This window comes from Nelusetta ayraudi, unplaced genomic scaffold, assembly GCF_046127955.1.
Source record: "Nelusetta ayraudi isolate G7.1 ecotype Tasmania unplaced genomic scaffold, CSIRO-AGI_Nayr_v1 ptg000120l, whole genome shotgun sequence".
Lineage (NCBI taxonomy): Eukaryota > Metazoa > Chordata > Actinopteri > Tetraodontiformes > Monacanthidae > Nelusetta > Nelusetta ayraudi.
Window position 1 is genome coordinate 3,661,248 of NW_027466170.1, and position 18,007 is coordinate 3,679,254.

Here is an 18,007-nt window from a genome sequence, read left to right on the forward strand (position 1 = left end):
GTAGCCAGGGCCGGACGAGGCGCTCGGCCGCTGCACCCTGCTGGAGGACTCCAGCATCGCCGGCTGTTCCCGCCATCACCCACTTCCTGTGAGCCAGGCGGCTTTCATCCTCAGCCAGCTGGTGTTTTTCGTCTTTCTTATTTTAAATTTGGATGTGCTGTGTCAGACAGAGCGTGGGGCGGTCGGGGCGGAGGGGGGGTGTTTTCTCCGAGCCTCGGATGACGAAGCGGAAGGGAGCGTCGGCGGTGTGACGGCGGGACGGTGACTGAGGAGGGGCCATGAGAGCCAGGAGGGAGGCCAGGATGGTGTCTTCCTGTTCACCATGCACAAACATCAGGTCAGCAGCTCCACACTCGACTCTCAGAGTCTCGGCAGCTCAGGAAGGAGCATCGGACCACGGAGCCTCGGTTCTGTTCGCCCTGATGCTCCTGCTACTCCTCAGGCTGAACATTGTCCCTTGCTAAGATTTAAATAACTCTAATTGACGCGTTGCCTGATCTTACTAACTTTGAAATGTGGTCTCTCGTTTTTGTTTTTTTTACAACTGTAGCATTTTTGTTTTGCACAGTTTTAAAAAAATCCCCCAAAACTAACCCTAACCCCAGGCCAGCAGGTGGCAGTGAAGTTCAGAGGGAAGCCTAGACTGCTAGCATTAGAAAAACTAGGTTATTGCGTTCAAATTGCTAAAAATCAATGCCTGCTATTGCAGAAACACAATTTTGCTCTGAACAAGGCCTCAATGCAAACAAATAGAGGTTTCCTATTGCAGCCACCTTAGTTTTCATCCGGTGGTATTTTATCAAAAATAATAGTGTTCAATAGGTTTTGTTGTATGATGGTAAATGGTGACAATGTGCTTAAATGAATTGCCATGCGGGACCTCAAGGATGTCATGTTTTATTATTGTGTTGAAGGTTATTGCGTACGTATAACAGGAGAGGTTGTTGCAGAGCCGATAGAAATTTTTTATTCAACAATTCGCTGCAGAAATGACAAATGCATTATTCATTATGTTTGATGCAAAGCAGGGAGAGGTGCAATATATTGCTGTAGCCGTCCTGCCACACAGACACACACAGACACACACACAGACACACACAGACACACACACTGTGAGTCCGGGGGATTTTCCTGGAGGCTTGCAGAGCTCCTAAATCTGCCGTGTGATCTCTGCTTCCAGGTCTCATTAGAGGCGGTTTGGTCAGATTTACGGAGCCTGTCGATACGGCGGCCTCCCGGCTCCGCCTCCAACTTCCATCCCCGCCGTGTGTAAACTGCTGACAGCCAGCGCTGCGCTCCAATATAACCGTCTCCTCGGCTCTTTAAACCAATCACAAATTATAGTCATTAAGGTGCGGGAGGCGGGAGCGGCAGCAGCCCGGGGCACTCTCTGATTAATTATTTCTACCATCAGAGAAGATTAAAAAATAAATAAATGCATTTTAAAGAAGGGTCCTTTTTTTTTTTTCTTCAGGGAGCAAAAAAGTGTTGTTGAAAGTCTTGGATGTGTTTTTCTACACGCCTTCAGATTCTCAAACGCTAAATCCAGTGAACATCAGCCTACAGTGGGGGGTGGGGGGGGGCGTGACTCATTTATTCATCACCTGCATACCTGTGAGTTCTGTCCTCCCTCAGCAAAGGACCCGCAGAGATCAGAGAGGATAGAAAAAAAACTTTGACTTAACAACATCTCTGTATTCATCCATGGTGATTTTTAATTATCTCAAAAAATATCTCCAAAAGACAGTAGTCATGGAATCATGCCACAAAAATAGACATGAAATGCCAATTAAAACGTAAATACGATCCGCTCTGTAATTATTAATCAGAGTAAAAATGTCCTCAAGGAATATTTTTTTAAAAACGACATCTGTTTCTTTATCATCCGCATTGTTTGATAAGCAAAAACTGGCCCAGTTATTGGCTGACGGACTGATCAGTCTGCTTCAAATTATAATAGAGTAGAACAGGGCAAAAGGACAGTGAAGGTAGCTGCTTCAAGGAGAAACTCCATTAATTAATCCCACATTGGAGCGACTGCATTCAAGATTCTTTCTTCAGTCTACAACAGGTTGAATAGTTAATGTGAGAGTTAATGCAAAAAGAACTAGCGGTCTATGTTCGTCTTTCACTGTGACTCTTCAGCAACCGTGTGTGTGTGTGTGTGTGTGTGTGTGTGTGGATGATGGGCTGGTGACGTCCTTCACACGGAGGTGATTCACTCAGTTGCTGGCACCGCCTACTCGCTGCTCTTTGTGAAAGCTCTTGTTTTCACGCTGGCCGGACATCTGCTCCTCTGCCAGCCACATATGCCTTTTAACGGAATGGCCTCGACTAAATATAGACACACCTCTTTGTGTCTCTGGTTTGAGGAGCTCCGTCGGTCTCTTGAGGGTGAAACGTTGTCGTCGTTTTGTCCCCCCCCCCCCCCCCCCCCGCCCTCACTCCCCACACTCAGTGGTGTGTCGTCTCAGTCAGTCACTGTCAGCTGCGACGGATAGCGGTGCCAGAAATATATATATATATATATGTATATATATGTATATATATATATATATATATGTGTATATATATATATGTATATATATATATATATATATATATATATATATATATATATATATATATATATATATATATATATATATATATATATATATATACATACATATACATATATATATATATATATATATATATATATACATATATATATATATGTATATATATATATATATATATATATATATACATATATATATATATGTATATATATATATTCCTTTCATTCATCCCAATGAGACTTTATTGCTTAAAATATTTTCCCCAGAAACCTCATTCATTGAAGCTCGTGACTTGTCTTGGATGATACCTGAAATGTAACATATGCATTGTCCCAGGAAAATATCATGATATGCGATAAAAATCTGATATTGCGATATTCAATAATATAGGATATTGAAATATATTGTGATCTCTGATATAGTAATATTCGATAATAAATGATACCATGATATTTGATCATATCGGATATTGTGATATTTGATATCCAATATTGTGATATTTTATATCTGATATTGTGATATTCAAGACACATCTATTGCGATATATTCATTCCTTTCTGAAATTGCGATATTCAATAATGATGTCTGACTGATATCTCTGGAGACACGTGTTCAGTGCAACTCCAGATGAGGAGGCTTCGAGATGCACCTTCTCCATCCTGTGCTCTCCCTCCCAGTGAGCCGTGGTTCCTCCGGCTCACCTTCTCTGCTGACTCACCTTGGGGCTCTCTGCTGGCGAACGTACGCCAAAGTGTGTTCAGCGTCAATTTGATCACGCTAAACATCTGCACCTCGGTAGGAGGGCAGCGTTTCACGGCGCCGCTCTGCAGGCGAGCGCCGGGCCGAGCCAGGCCTGTGTAGCACGTTGGCAGGTTGCGAGGTTTCATCGGTCACCTGGAAATTGGTTTCTGCTGTCTTGGTGTCTGCTGAGATCCGCAGTTCCGTCCTGGTGGTCCCCTGCGCCGCCGAAAGGCTTCAAACGGCGCTTGGATTAGATCCGGGCCCACTGCCGTCTTAAACATGTTTCATCTTTTAATGGAGAGTCTGTTTTCCCAACCCTCATAAATCAGTAGATGTAATCTGCCACGCGTCTATCCCTCTGCCGCGGCCATGATGGATGTCCCCGCCGTGCTGATTTAACAGAGTTAGTCTTTATAGCTCGTCTCCGTAGCTCCGACTGAAAACACAGCAGAGGCTCTGAAGTTTGAGGACTTGTAGAGCTTTAAAACGAATCCAACAGAGTGATGGGCTCAGCTTTGATTGAAGGGTTCACTTGAAAGAAGAGAAGAAGACGTGAGGACACGATCTGACAGGATCTGATTGAAGAAAGACAGAGAAAACTGTGACATCAATTAGTTTATGTTAGATAATATCAATAATTAAGCAGTTTGATTTGATTTGATTTATTGATTTATTTCGAACACGAAAGAAAATAAGAAAATAAAAGGGATGATGTTGAATTTATTATCTCAAAATTCTTGTGTTTTTTTGCCATCTTTGGTTTTGTTTAATGCTTTTGATATGTCACTATTAATGCCTTATTAGAATTCAGCATGAAAAACAAACATTATCTAATAATAATAATAATGATAATTATAATAGTAGTGATAAATACATTTGCAGAATATTAGACTTTCAACGAATGTGATGGCGAGTTGCACCTTGGGAATAGACGGGGAGGATCAGTCATGGGTGAAGGAGTGGGAAGAAATTGCCTTTGACCAGAGAGGCGGGTGTATTATCAGGTGGCACAAGCAAGAAAAATGAATGGACTGAATAAGCGGACGGTGCGGCGCATGATTACAATGATTCACGGCGTATGTGGGTGCTTTGCATTGAGTCACTTGCAGCTTCAGCGGACCGGAGTGAAAAGACTCGGTGCACTCTGCGTCGCTAATGGCTTCACTCTGTGTACTCACAGACACACACACACACACACACACACACACACATTGACAGTATGCTGTGTGAATGTCAAGCTTTTAAAAAAAAATGCAGCTGAAAGAAACCGTCAGATAACGTGTTAGAACCTTTTAATCATGTAAAAACAGAAAAGAAGAAACGAGAACTGAGAGTTTTGTGAAAATGTGCCTGTGGTGCCAGGCCTCGGCGAACTTGTCACTGAGCATCAGAAGACATGTGAGCAAAAAAAACCACCTCATTAAAAAACGTTCCCTGCTTTTTTTCCATTCTTCTCTGCCCCTCACTGATAGGCCAAGCAAAGGAAGTGGAAGAAACTGATATGGAAACCGCAAAGGTAGGAAAAACAAAAGAGAAACTCTCCAAGAGAGACACTGCATACATATACCGCGTCAGGAGGCTGCGCTGTTTCGCCACTAGGGGTCTCACTTGCTTTTGCAGCTTCGTCTAGAGGGCGCCGTGAAACAAAGATTTTCAGGGGCTCTGAAGTACTTCCAGAATACCTTCTGATTCTAGTAGATTTTCTAAGTGATGACAACCATTGCAACCATTACCTTGCAACATTTTGCAAACACATGTAGAAAAGTCTGTCATATGCTCATGTCTTGGTAGCCGAAGCTGTTTAGCTCGCAAGTTCCCATTTCACACCCCTCGTATTTTAATGACCAAACTGTGCGCAGCAATCCTGACTTTTTGATTGGGGAGTTTTCTGTGGTTGTTGTTGTTGTTGTTGTTTTGCTTATTTGTTGTTTCTTTCGCGTCACATACCATATCATGTCATTCCATTGGTGTAGTTCAACCACTCGCGCTGCGGCCCGGACCTCTGCACGATGTAGGCAGTGACTACACCATCTATTTTTTTCTTTGTATAGCTCAGTTTATTGACTTGCTGCAGTATTTTCGGATGCACTGTGAGGGAACATTGCGTAAAAGCGATTTTGCGGCGCACCTGAGAGAACCACACGCAAACACAAACTGTTCAACGCACACATATGTGATTTATGTCGTCCAATAACTTTGACTTTCTTGCACCGCCCTCAATCTTCTCCTCGGCAGCCTCGCTGCGGGCCGTCAGGCGGCAAATATCAATGAAGAAATGATAGATTTCCGCATCTTTCCTTTGGGTGAGCCCGCACGAGGCTTCGTTGCAGTTCGCTCATCTGAATCTTTTCAACAGTCGGCCTCTGTTAAAATAACCCCACATTTTTTTTTAGCTTTTCAACAAATGAACTTCCTTGAAGTTCTGGCTCCTTTTTTTTTGCTATCTTGGCCGCTGAGGCGTTTTGAAGAAAAATGTCTGCAGCCTCGCCGGATCTTATCGCTTTGTCCCCGCGAGTGACGCGGATCATTTGTGAGGCAGCAGAAATAGCGCGAGCGAGCGGCGCCCTTGACGGCCACGTGGCCGATAATGGCATAGCAACCGCTGCTCATCTGATGCCTCCGACTGTGCGCCCAGTCTTCCCTCTGGATGGAACAATGCCAGTGGACAGAACGAGGAACCCGGAACAGTTCTCACCTTTTAATAACGACGGGTTCCTTTTTTCGTCTGATTTTCACCCTCAACTGAGCCGTAAAAACGTTAAAAAGAAAGACTCATAAGACTCACGAGAGTCATTTAACTGAAAGGCTGGAACCAATGTAAAGAGGTCAAACGGAGACCAACATGCCGCCAGCAGCACCATCATCAGCCCCACGTGTCGTCACGTCAGCCGCCACGTCCCAGTGACCCGGTGAAGTGGAACTATTTTGTAACGGTCTTATGTGTGAGCCGTTGCATAAGCGATGGAAAAACACAGCAATGATGGAGGGAATGGAGGGGGGGGCAACAACAAGCTGCACAAAGACTAATTTGAAAGACTGACATTCCAGCGTGTGCAGGACGTGTGCAGGCGGCGGCTTCGCTCCGGTGTCTCGTCCCTCGACGGCAGCATCAGAAGCAGCGCAGGGACACAGTGAACACCCCCCCTACACACACACACACACGGCTGAATGCGGACAAGGTCCGGAGAGCTCAGCTCAGCCTGACCTATGCGTGATCCCGCCGCCGTGTGGAGAGTTGGGGAACTGCGGGCAACACCTCCAGCTACAGTTCAGGCTGGAAATTCTCCACTTTAGCTCCAGTTACTGGCTCAGTCCAGTGATGTTCACTGGTGCAAGGTCCATTTGTACAGTTAGCAGTTATTTTATTCTTTTTATAGTATCTTTTAGGTGTGATAAATATTTAAGAAATATGCACATGTATAATGATACTGTAGGAGGAAGAAAATGCTGACTGGTGATTATTTAAAAGAAAAAGAAAAAGTGTGTGCTGCACTGCTGCAGTCACGGCTCAATTAATGCGGAATTATTGAATTTTACAAGAAGGCTTTTTTTCCATCTTTTTTTCAATGCACATTGGCTGCATGTGGTCAGTGCAATCAGCCTAACAGGGCCAGTATTGATGCAGATATTGACGTGTAGATTGTGGCCTGCAGGGGGCCTCCACACAGTCGGCAGATATGAAAAGATGTGAAGGTTTGTTTTGCACTGAAAGCCTAAACTGAACCCCCAGTTCCATTTCCCAGCACCTTACTGGCTTCCCCTCCCCGGGCTTCCCTTTGTTTAGTAATTATTTCAGTGTGTGTGTTTGCAAGTGTGGCTCTATGCGTGTGTGTGTGTGTGTGTGTGTGTGTGTGTGTGTGTGTGTGTGTGTGTGTGTGTGTGTGTGTGTGTGTGTGTGTGTGCGTGTGCGTGTGTGTGTGTGTGTGTGTGCCTAAAAAGAAACGTTGGTCTATTTTGGTCCTGCTTGCTGCAGCAGCCGCAGCAGCAGGAAATGGGAGTCCCTTTTTTAATGTCAGCACGTGCGGTACCTTGTTCTTTTATTCATGGCTCACATGACAGCCCTGCAGTCGGACCAGCTGCACTTTTTTTTTTTCCTTGGGAGGGGCCGCAGGGTTCAAGCCAACGTTGAACACGATGTTGATCCCCTCGCAAATAATGTCTCATGTCTGGAGTAATCACTGTCATCAGCGCGTCTTTCTGAGCCTTTCATTGTTCTGCTGCTCCTGCTGCTGTTCTCTGGGTTTCATTAGACACGTGTTGGATTACCAGCGATGTGCACCTGCGACGTGCATGATGCAGTTTGTTTTTGTTGTTTGTTTGTTTTTTCTTCATGTTTGTGGGAAGATCACGTGTTCCTCTTTCGTTTCACATATCCGTCTGGTATAAGGAAAAAGCCTAAAGGAAGCCATATTCAGAAGGACCATACATGTTCCTTTGCCACTTAAGACAGGTTGCTATTGGTGCATCACCACCTAGTGGCGAGCGGCGATACCAGCCAGAGCTGCTCAAGTGAGGAAAAAAAAACAAAACATGTCTCCTGATGAGAAAAAGCTTCAGTGCTGTTTATTGTTTCTCTTTACAAAAAAAAAAGAAAGAAAATTGTCCAATAGTAGATGCTTTTATTACTGCTTTTGCCCTTCAACGCCATACAATAGAAACACCTACAAATCACAATTTACTTTGAAATATTGCTTTCATTTAGCAAAAAACTGTAATGGAAACTCAGCTTGTGATGAATCTGCTGCATTTTTTTTAGCTACCCTTTGGCTCACAGTTGCTGCCCGCTTCATTTTTATTTTCCGTCTTCTTCGTTCATACCAGAACATCCGCAACACGATTAATCTCTGTCATCCAATTTGATTTGTTGTTTGTGCATATATTTCACACACGTGAGCTACGTGATTTATGGGCTGAGTGCACAAAATACACACACACACACACACACACACACACACACACACACACCATGCGGCCCTGATAGATTTGGTTTGTGCAGCTCGCTCAGCGGCCACTGATGACTCCCCACCCAGTCACATGACCACCCTGCTCCATCCCCGATCGATCTATCGGGGCCGTTGATGTTGTTGACGCAGCATCAGTGGCGTCACATCTCACTCGGCCGTCATCAAATAATGAGCTGCCGCTGGCCGGAGTCCAGCTCTGCAGCGCCGTCCAATCCCACAGAGCGGCGTTGAGGGATTAATCCAGATTATCTGCTGCGGTTGCTGCTGCTGCTATTCTTAGAAGTGAATGAAAAATCTCTGGGCCAGATTACGGTTCAAGGAACGCTAAGAAAAGACGCTGGAATCGCATGGGGGCCGTTTTTTGTGAGACTAAGATCCTTGTTGGCCCATTAATCAGTCTGTTTGGTTTATAAAGTTGAATTTAAAGCTACTTAAAGAAGGATTTGTGTGTCATTTAACTTTCACTCCGATGCAGAGCCAATTGGCCAACCAGCCTTTGCAGAAGTATGATTCAGGTTCCATCATTTCCCCCCCAATGTGCCACATCGTTGTCTAAAACGTTGTTGCGGCACAGCGTGCTCATGTGTAGTCCGTCCAGCAGGGGGCGGCATTGAGGGTTTAAAGAGGGAAAGAAGGGGGTCTCTGACTTGGTGGTTGACTCCTGTGTGGAGGAGCTGTCCGTTCAGCACCGCTGCTCCTCTGCAGAGCAGCAACACGCGCACAGCGAGTCTTCCACCAGCCCCACACATCTACACACCAACTGTGGCTGTGTTTCTAATAATGTTTGAGAGAGAAAGAGAGACGGAACACGAAAAACACAAGGTTTTCAAGATAAAGGTTTCAAATATTCTGAGTTGCTGAGAGCAAAATAGTGATTCTAAGAGAACATTTTTTACATTACATTATATTAAAGATGGAAATGCACACCCCATAGTAGGGCTGGACCATTTTGAAAACTCGAGTTTTGATTTCGATTCGATTGTTTATTTTTTTATTTTATTTTTTTTTTGGGGGGGGGGGTTAAATATGCTACAAACACGGGACAAGTGCATGTTGTATGCGACTTTGGAAAAATAATTTACCAGGTAGTGGTGAGGGCAGCAAACAGAATCTCTTCCTGGTTTTAACACCTGCTGTGGCTCGTGCTGATGCGAGTAAACATAGGTAGCCAGCTAACCAGTTAACAGCTTCTCGAGGGGGGAGGAGGACTACGTCACCCAAGAGGCGCCAACCCGGAAGCATGAAAGAGGAAAATTGATTTTCCTCTATTTAACGTCGTTACGACTAAAAAAATCTGACTTCGATTTAAAATCGATTAATCGCACAGCCCTACCCCATAGTTGACACACACTTTCTCTCTTTTTTTTATCCCTTTGTGGAAAAAAAAATGTACACTAGCAACAGTGTGCTACAGTGTCCATTAAGCCCATAAGTGAGTGTAGTTACAGACTAGCGTGTAGCGGCTAACACGCTAATGTGTTCAATCTCCTCACCACTGAGGTCAATCAACACTCACCCTCTCAGCGCGTCCAGAAACCGACCACAGCCTCTGGCGCTGGTGCACCATGGTTCTGGCGTCAGAGGGCAGACACACACACACACACACACACACACACACACACACACACTCACAGTTCTACAGAAGGTCTCCAGCCTCCCAAGCTGCCACCACCGCATCTGATAGACAAGAGAACTGTGTGTATTGGAACAACAGCGAGTGGGTGAGCGGCGCTCGGTGACTCACCTCCACGTTAACACAAAACCAAACTGTACATTATTTGTTTGCTTTGCCATCATCAGATACGATATAGACACACAAGTACAAATGCAAAAACTGCAGGTTTAGATGTACTATATGTATATATACACAATTATTATTTACTGGATATTTTCTGTGGCTTCAGTGAACCATTGCACAGTTGTTATTCCTGCTATTTTTAAAACTGCACACCCCCTGTTTTCACTTTGTTCTGCTCCCCACTCACAGGATGCACTCGGGTGGGCCGACCGGTTATATTTGGCCAGTCTGACTCAGCCGTTTGGCTGACGTGGCTCCGCAGTCTCATGACAGTCTTTCATTCTTTTATCAGAGATTAAATGGCTCTGATTTAGAAGGACCTGTTCCAGCTCGGGTCTGACTGCACTGACTGAGTGTTTTTCCACTTTTTTGGCACATCATTTTGCCATTTGGTGCATCCTGTTGATTAATTTATTTTCCAAATGCAGGGGAAAAAATAATAAAAATTAAGTTAGCCCCGCCCCTTCAGCCCGAGCGTCGCCCACCAAGCCGGTGTCTCGTTGTGTGTACGTGTGTGACGCCAACACTGACGAGCCGTAACGCAGATTACACAGGAAGTCTGACCCAGTGCCTGCGGTCGCACTCCACCACCGTCTCTGATCGGAGCGGCGGTGGGCAAACAGGCGGAGAGAATCGTGACCATTCGAGAAATCACTCACCCAAAACGATCCCTGTCCTCGTGGCTATTGGTTGTTGGAAGAAAAAAAAAATGCTGTCTTCTCACCGAGTCTCTGCAGTCCAACTGGACTCTTGCACTTGTGTGCATTATAACTTTGCGAGTGAGACCTTGCTTTATACAGAAATGCCGGAATGCAGAGGTTTTAATTTTGTTGTTTTGGTTGTTTTTTTTTGAATGAATGAATGAATGTTTTCATTTCGCATGAATGACAGACAAACAAACAAACAAACAAACAAACAAAAAAATGTCCTTTACGGTCCTCATGGATCCAAGATTTAACACTTTGAGTTTAACTTTTTGAAACAATCTCACCTGGTTGTCCATTCCATAGTTTCACTGAAATGCACATGGTCTTCAGCATCGTCCGTGCCGTCGGGTGCTGGAAATTTAATATGTGTTGTGTAGTGTGAGTTTTGTTTTTATCCAGTGTTGAATGGGGGTGTCTGGTCCGAGTGAAGCTGGCTGAGTCACCACCGTGATGCCCGTCTCACATTCATTATACATGCACAGCACACAGGCACCGTGCAGCCATCGACGGGGGCTGGGGGGGGTGAGTACGGTGGGAGGAGGAGGAGGGGGGGTACCCTCCTACCCACAAACCCACACTAAACTGAGGAGTTGCATTAAGAGATTAACAAGGGGGGAGCTGCTGACAGCTGACAGGCCTGAATGAAGTCCTGCACGCCTGGAAGGAAGTGCGACAGAAACCCCCACCCCCACCCCTCCATTTAATAAAGCACATTGTTTGTGGTGAGGGACTGGAGGGGTCATTGTTATGGCCAAAGGCTAAAAAAAAAAAAAAAAAAACCCTGCTGTGGTCCAGCACGTTGGCACAGCGAGGCTTAACTGGGAGAGAAACGGTGAAAGAGAGCCATCTAGGGAAGAGGACGGGGTGAGCAGGAGGGGGAGGAGAGGAGAGGAGAGGAGAGGAGAGATCCTGCGCCTGCTCACTCTCTCTCCTCCCTCCCTCTCTCCCTCCCTCCCGCGCCGTGTGAGTACAGCAAGTGCAGCGTTCATCCGCAGCGGGGACCGAGGGAGGGAAGACCAGCCGGAGTTGCAGCGAAGCTCCACTGAAAAACCAGGACAGGGGGGTGGGGGGGGGAGAGAAAACAGAGAGGAGTGGGGGGAGAAGAGCTGGCGTCCGCCTGCAGCGCTCAGCCTCCTCTGCGGTCTGCGCCGTGCACGCTGCAGCGCGCGTCACCTCCGTCTCTTTGAGGATAGGATCCCGAAGAAAAGAAAAAAGCGAAAGGAAAGGAGCTGAGGGGAGGTGAGAGTTTCTGGCACCGGCGGCCGCCACTGCGGCACCGCGATGGCAGCGCAGGAGCGGAGCAGGGAGGGCGGCCGGAGCTGAGCCGAGCCGAGCCGAGCCGAGCCGAGCTGAGCCTAGCCGAGCTGCAGCCTCCTACCATCCATCCTTCCCTCCCTCCGTCCGGCCCGCTCCCCCCGCAGCATCCCTCCTGCTCGGTGTATGGGAGGCGAAGCTCTGGCGGCTCGTCCATCAGCATGCGGCGGCGCCAGCGGGCACAACAGTGGCCTCGACTCGCTATGGACGTCAGACCCGCCTGGCTGGACCAATGAAAGGCTTCAAGCTCACCTGGTAAGGCCCGAGGCTCCCCCAGCAAACCGTCTTCTTTTATTATTATTATTATTATTATTATTATTATTATTATTATTATTATTATTATTATTATTATTATTATTTATTTATTTATTTATTTATTTCCGATTTTGTCTCTCCGCCCCTGTCGTGCTGCGAACTCCGAGCTCTGTCGCGTGTTCCCCCCCCCCCCGCCGATGCTTCCACGGACGTCATGCTTCGGTTCCCGCGTCCGTCTGCAGCTGCAGCTGCGCTCCGTCGTTACGTAAATCATCGCCAGAAAACGTAGCAGCAGCAGCAGCAGCGCGTAACCCGGGCGAGCTCGGGACACGGCTAAGCTCTGGCCAGTGTGTGCCAGTGTGTTTGCGTGTGCGCGCAGCCGGTGTGACTGTGGCGACCCCGCGCCTCTCCCCCTCGGGCGGGCGCTCTGTGTGAGCGGCGCGCTCACGTGGCCGGCTGGAAGGGAGCAGCAGGCACATGCTCCCCTTCCGTCGCACCGCCGCCTCCCCCTCTTCACCCCTCACCCCTCACCGCCCCCCGTCGTCCCCCTCACACATGGACAAACACACACGCGCGCGCGCGCGCGCGAACGCATCCAGGTGCGGCCGCCTGGTAATTCATTGATTTTTTTTTTTTTTTCTTTTTATGTATTTTGGTTTTCTTCGCGCGCGCTGGCGTCTGTCCGTCCTCCTTCCTCCCTTCCTTTCGCGCGTGTTTGTTGACGCTCCTCCTCTTCCTCCTCTTCCTCCTCCTCTTGCCTGATATTTTTAGAGGCGAATTACAGAGCACCGCAGGAGGAGGAGGAGGAGAAAGAGGAGGGGAGGGTGCAGGGGGAGCAGTTTGTGCAACGTGCGTCCTGCTTCCTCACTTCCTCACTTCCTTCACATCCCGCCGAGGAGCTCTTCCTCTTTTCCCAAACGTCTGCCGCCTCTAATTCTCGCACTATTTCCGTCCTCCTCTCATTAGCCCCTCCGTCTCGCTCCGTCTCCTCTTAATTCTGCCACTGATGTTTCTTCAGACGACACGTTTTCTCCTCACCATCAGACAGCGTGAGGTGATGGTGGTGGTGGTGGTGACGGTGGTGATGCTGAAGTTGAAGGTGGTGAAGATGATGATGAAGGTGATGGTGATGGTGATGGTGATGATGGTGGTGAAGTTGAAGGTGGTGGTGAAGAAGATGGGGATGGTGGTGAAGATGATGATGATGATGATGAAGGTGATGATGGTGGTGGTGGTCATGATGATGATAAAGATGATGGTGATGGTGATGATGATGATGATGATGGTGGTGGTGAAGATAATTATGATGATAGTGGTGGTGAAGTTGGGGTTGGTGGTGGTGATGACGATGACGATGATGATGACGGTGGTGGTGGTGGCGGTGTGTGATTCCAGTCTTGGCGTGTGCCAGACTGACCGAAATGCTTCGTTCAGTAGAACATCGACGGGCCGATTCATCAGGATTCCTGCCAGTTCGTCGCCATCTCTCTCTCAGCCTCCGCCTGTCATGTGACCTCAAGGTCTCTCCGCCAGTCAGTCCATCCATCAGCGGGCTCATTAGTCCTCCCGAGTGATGTGGAGCAGCGGCCGCCTCGGCTGGTTGGAGCAGACAGGAGGCAGCGGGTGGTTGTTCAGAGGACTTTTTGTGTTTGTTGGTGTCATCCCACCGGATGAGCTGGAGGAGGTGACTGGGGCCAGGGAGGTCTGGGCATCTCTGCTGAGGCTGCTGCCCCCGCGACCCGACCCCGGATAATGCGGCAGAAGAAGAAGAAGAAGGTGTGAAGGTATTTAAAAAAAAAAAAAAAAAAGTGGAAAAGGTGGAAGGATGTAGATGGCCGTGTTCAATGTGGTAGAAAAGAATTAAAGTGCAGCGGCCAGCGAAGAGTTTGCTGACGTCACCAGGCCTTGAGAGTGATGTCAAATCGACTTAATCAATAAGAACAGACCGTCCTTGACTTCTGCTTCAGTTTGTGCTTCACAGTTTTCTGTGTCAAACGTGTGAGAGGTCCGACGCAAACGGGAGGCTGCAAACAGGGGGCTAAATTTGCTTTGACAACATTGAAGATCTGAAACTGAAGTAGTTGGGATCTTGAATAGAAACTTGGAGATATTTGGCACTGTTTCATTTCAGTTCTGTCTAATTATTTGTATCTTATGATGTATTATTAGTCGGTTGGTCGCGGTGCCTGGCGTGATGAAAGACCAGGCTGAGGGTCGCTGTGCTGTGCCGGGCCGTGGGTATATTTTGGCAGCATTACTCACTTGACTGCAGACAAGGAGGGCGATAAGACGTGAGGGACCATGTGAGCCACTGTGTTTGTCTGTCTGTGTGTGTGTGTGTGTGTGTGTGTGTGTGTGTGTGTGTGTGTGTGTGTGTGTGTGTGTGTGTGTGTGTGTGTGTTAGGGAGAGATTGCTCAGGATTTGGCAGCGGCTCCAGTTGTGGGGATGTTTGCTCTTCATATGACATTTGCCTCGACTTAAATCTCCACACACACACACGCACACACACACACACACACAAGGGCTTGTGGGACGCAGATGTGCTCATGCTGCCGGCTGCAGCTCTGGTGAGGCTCTGACAAGAGACCGCCACTGCCGCCGCCACTGCTGCTCAACCTCGGCACGTGGCACCAAAGAGGGACAGGCCGGGTCATGGCTGCAGGATGGTTTGGCTCTGCAAACCAGAAAAACCAACGTGTGTGTGTGTGTGTGTGTGTGTGTGTGTGTGTGTGCGTGTGCGTGTGCGTGTGTTAGAGGGAGTCTGTCAGTCTCTCAGCTCTTTGGACTCAACTCCTTTTGTAAAAAAAATTAATACGAAAAGTGCAAAAATCTGTATCCCTCGATGATGATGATGATGATGATGATGATGATGATGATGATGATGATTGATGATGTGCGATTTGTTTTTCTACCTTTTGATACCGCTGTCTTGTTCCAAAGTAAGGCAGTGAAATGAACCTGCAACGACCTCAGGCAGCGAAATGTTTCCCTCTGCAGTTTATTTGTGCGATGTCTGTTTGGCCTGCAGAAAACTTTCCTCCATCGCGCTGATCCTTGTCCTTCTGCAAGTTCACTTCAGCAGCGAAGAGAAGCTGCGGAACATTTTTTTCCCTCCAGGCCTCGGGCTTATTAATTCTCACTCCTCCTGCCCCTTTTTTTTTTTTTTTTTTTTTTCTCCTCTCTCCTTGCTGCATCTTTTTTCCAGCAGCCATTCGTCATCGCTGATGAAGCTGCATGAGGCTCCCGCTGCGACGCCGTGGTTTCAGCGCTGGGCAGAAACGTGATCGATGGTGCTTTTGACCGGGCAGTAATTAAAAACTCCCTCAAACCCAAGTCGATGCTGGCGAGATGTGTTCTCTGTTCCGGTGGGGGTGTTTTGTAATTGTCCTAAAGCGTTAACGAGGAGCGCCGAGTTCATCCCGGTGCAGTTAGATTAAAAGTACTGTCACCCAGGTGCGTTTAGTCACCGCTGCCGTCCGGGCCGTCGGTCCGGCCGCCCCGCTGCGGCAGGAAACGCCGGGCCTGGTTATTAATGGGCGGCACGGTGCGTTCAGGGACGCTCACTCACTGATGGATGTTGGCTAAAATCGACCATCCGTTAGGCAAAGAGCCAGCTACGCCCCCTAGCGTCAGACCCTTGAGCCCAGCTCAACTTCATGTTTGTGTCATTCACTTCGATTTTTGCCTTAAAAAAAAAAATCTGACTTGAAGGTCCAGGGTGTGATTTTTGTTTTGTTTTTTTGTTTTTTAAAAAACAGCCTGACAGTTTCCTATTTAGGGCCCTGTCAGACTGGCTTCCTTAAAAAAAATTATGCGCAATATGGCAGCGAACTACAGTAGGAGCGAGACCCTTATTGTCCTGTGTATATTCATATATAAACTACCAGTCTAGTTTGGACAGCGTGACATGCAATCTTTTTTTATCTTTACAACTTTCTACACTGCAGATAAATATTGAAGACATCAAATATATGAGCAAGATATATGTAATTATGTAGCAAAGAAAAACACGTTAAATTACTCTAAATATGCTTTTTATGAACGGTGGCTATTTTGAAGAATTTCAATATAAAACATGTTTGAGTTATTTTACAATTTTATTCTTTCCTACATAACTCCATGTGCGTCCATACGTAGTTTTGATGCCTTCAGTGAGAAACTGCAATGTCAATAGTCTGAGAGAGAAAGAATGAAAGAAAAGACATTAAATTCACAGGATGTGTCCAAACTTTACACTGGCAGTGTGTATGAGAACCGTTCTAGTAGCTATAGGCAAACCAAGGGACTTTTATTGTACTGAGAGTATACACTTTTATTCATGGATTTATGGGCAGTAATTAAGCTTTTACCAATATAAAATAATTATTATGATAATAAAATGCTAATTGCAATTTCTTTCCTGTTTGTCACTCAGTTTTTAATGTCCCCTGCTGATGTGGGCGACGCCCCCTGTGACCCAGTGTCCCGCGGCCGCCTCAGCTCACTAACCAACTTCCTGGTTGTCGCTCCTGAATTTCAATAGTTGCGTTTAATTCTCTGTCCGTCTCGTCGCAGCCCCCATAGTGCTGCTGGCTCCCTTTTGTGTTTTGTTTTGTTTTTCTTGTTTTTGAACTCGGCTCAGGCTTCTGAGGTGTTCAGCCAATCAGAGAGAAAAGCAGGAACCGTCTTACTGATGTATGTCGAGTGGGCCGAGTGTTTGAATGTTTCAGAGGAGATTTATCCCGCACCCTAAAATGGAGACGTGGGGCCTCCACTGATACAGCAGCTCTTGTCACTGAGCGCGCTCAGAGCAGAGTGCACTCAGACGGCGTGGAGATAAGTAGGTGTGTGTGTGTGTGTGTGTGTGTGTGTGTGTGTGTGTGTGTGTGCGTGCGTGTGCGTGTGCGTGTGTGTGTGTGTGTGTGTGTGTGTGTATGGCGTGCTGTTCTATACAGAACAACACTCCCCCTGCTCGGCCGGGAACACTTGGAGTGACTCTGCACATGAATGGCTCGTCAGGTTGCCACGGCAACGGCAGACTCAGTCGGACTGATGGACTTTTCTGACCCGCTCTGGCATTCCTCCACTTTTTCTCTTTTTTTCCCCCCTTTTCCTCGCCACTGTTTGGCTAAAGAGCCTGAAAACTCTCAGAGAGCGACAGACTCTGCTTCACTTTTCAAATGGTTTTAGCCCTTATAACATTTGAACCGAAGCAGGAAAAAAACTAAAAAACCAGGCTCCTCCCACCCCCGTCACGTGTTTCCATTATTGGGAACGGAGACCTTGGGGTCTGTGGTGCCGTGTTGAGTTTTGGACCCTCCTGCGTGAGAAAAGCAGGCTGGAGTGAAAGTAGGTCAGCGGCCGGCCGGTTTTATCTGCTGGTCCGGCTCAGCGGAACCGGCTTCCTTTGTTCCACTCGCGGCTCCGCTGTCGGCTCGGGGTCACGGCAGCACGGCCGCACTGCACACACTGTCCTCCGGGCGGATTATCAGCGCTGATTCAGCGCGACTTGATTTGTGTTTTTAAAAGCGCGACGGCCCCGACGCAGGAAGTGCAGATGTTTTCTTCTGCTTTAAAATTAATGGCAGGCAGCTTTTGATGAATCCTGCTGTTGTTATGGTGCGTTTATGGCACATCGTGTTGTTGATTTCACAAACATGAGCATGCAAGCGTTGACACTGCTG

General features: G+C 47.3%; 1 protein-coding gene across 12 annotated transcripts in view; it reads left to right on the forward strand.

The window, feature by feature from the left end:
* The window catches only part of gramd1bb (GRAM domain containing 1Bb), a 54,805-nt gene that overhangs the window by 10,159 nt on the left and 26,639 nt on the right, over window positions 1–18,007 (forward strand). Inside the window, exons 1-2 of one of the 12 annotated variants that reach the window (XM_076049991.1) lie at window positions 186–337; window positions 4,778–4,821. The exons of 10 other annotated variants lie outside the window; for them this stretch is intronic. In XM_076049991.1, coding sequence (XP_075906106.1) covers window positions 323–337; window positions 4,778–4,821 — 59 coding nt within the window. In that variant the 5' untranslated portion in view covers window positions 186–322. Of the gene's footprint in view, window positions 1–185; window positions 338–4,777; window positions 4,822–11,868; window positions 12,344–18,007 lie in introns of those variants that run through there. One more of the 12 variants, XM_076049993.1, reaches the window with a different exon arrangement.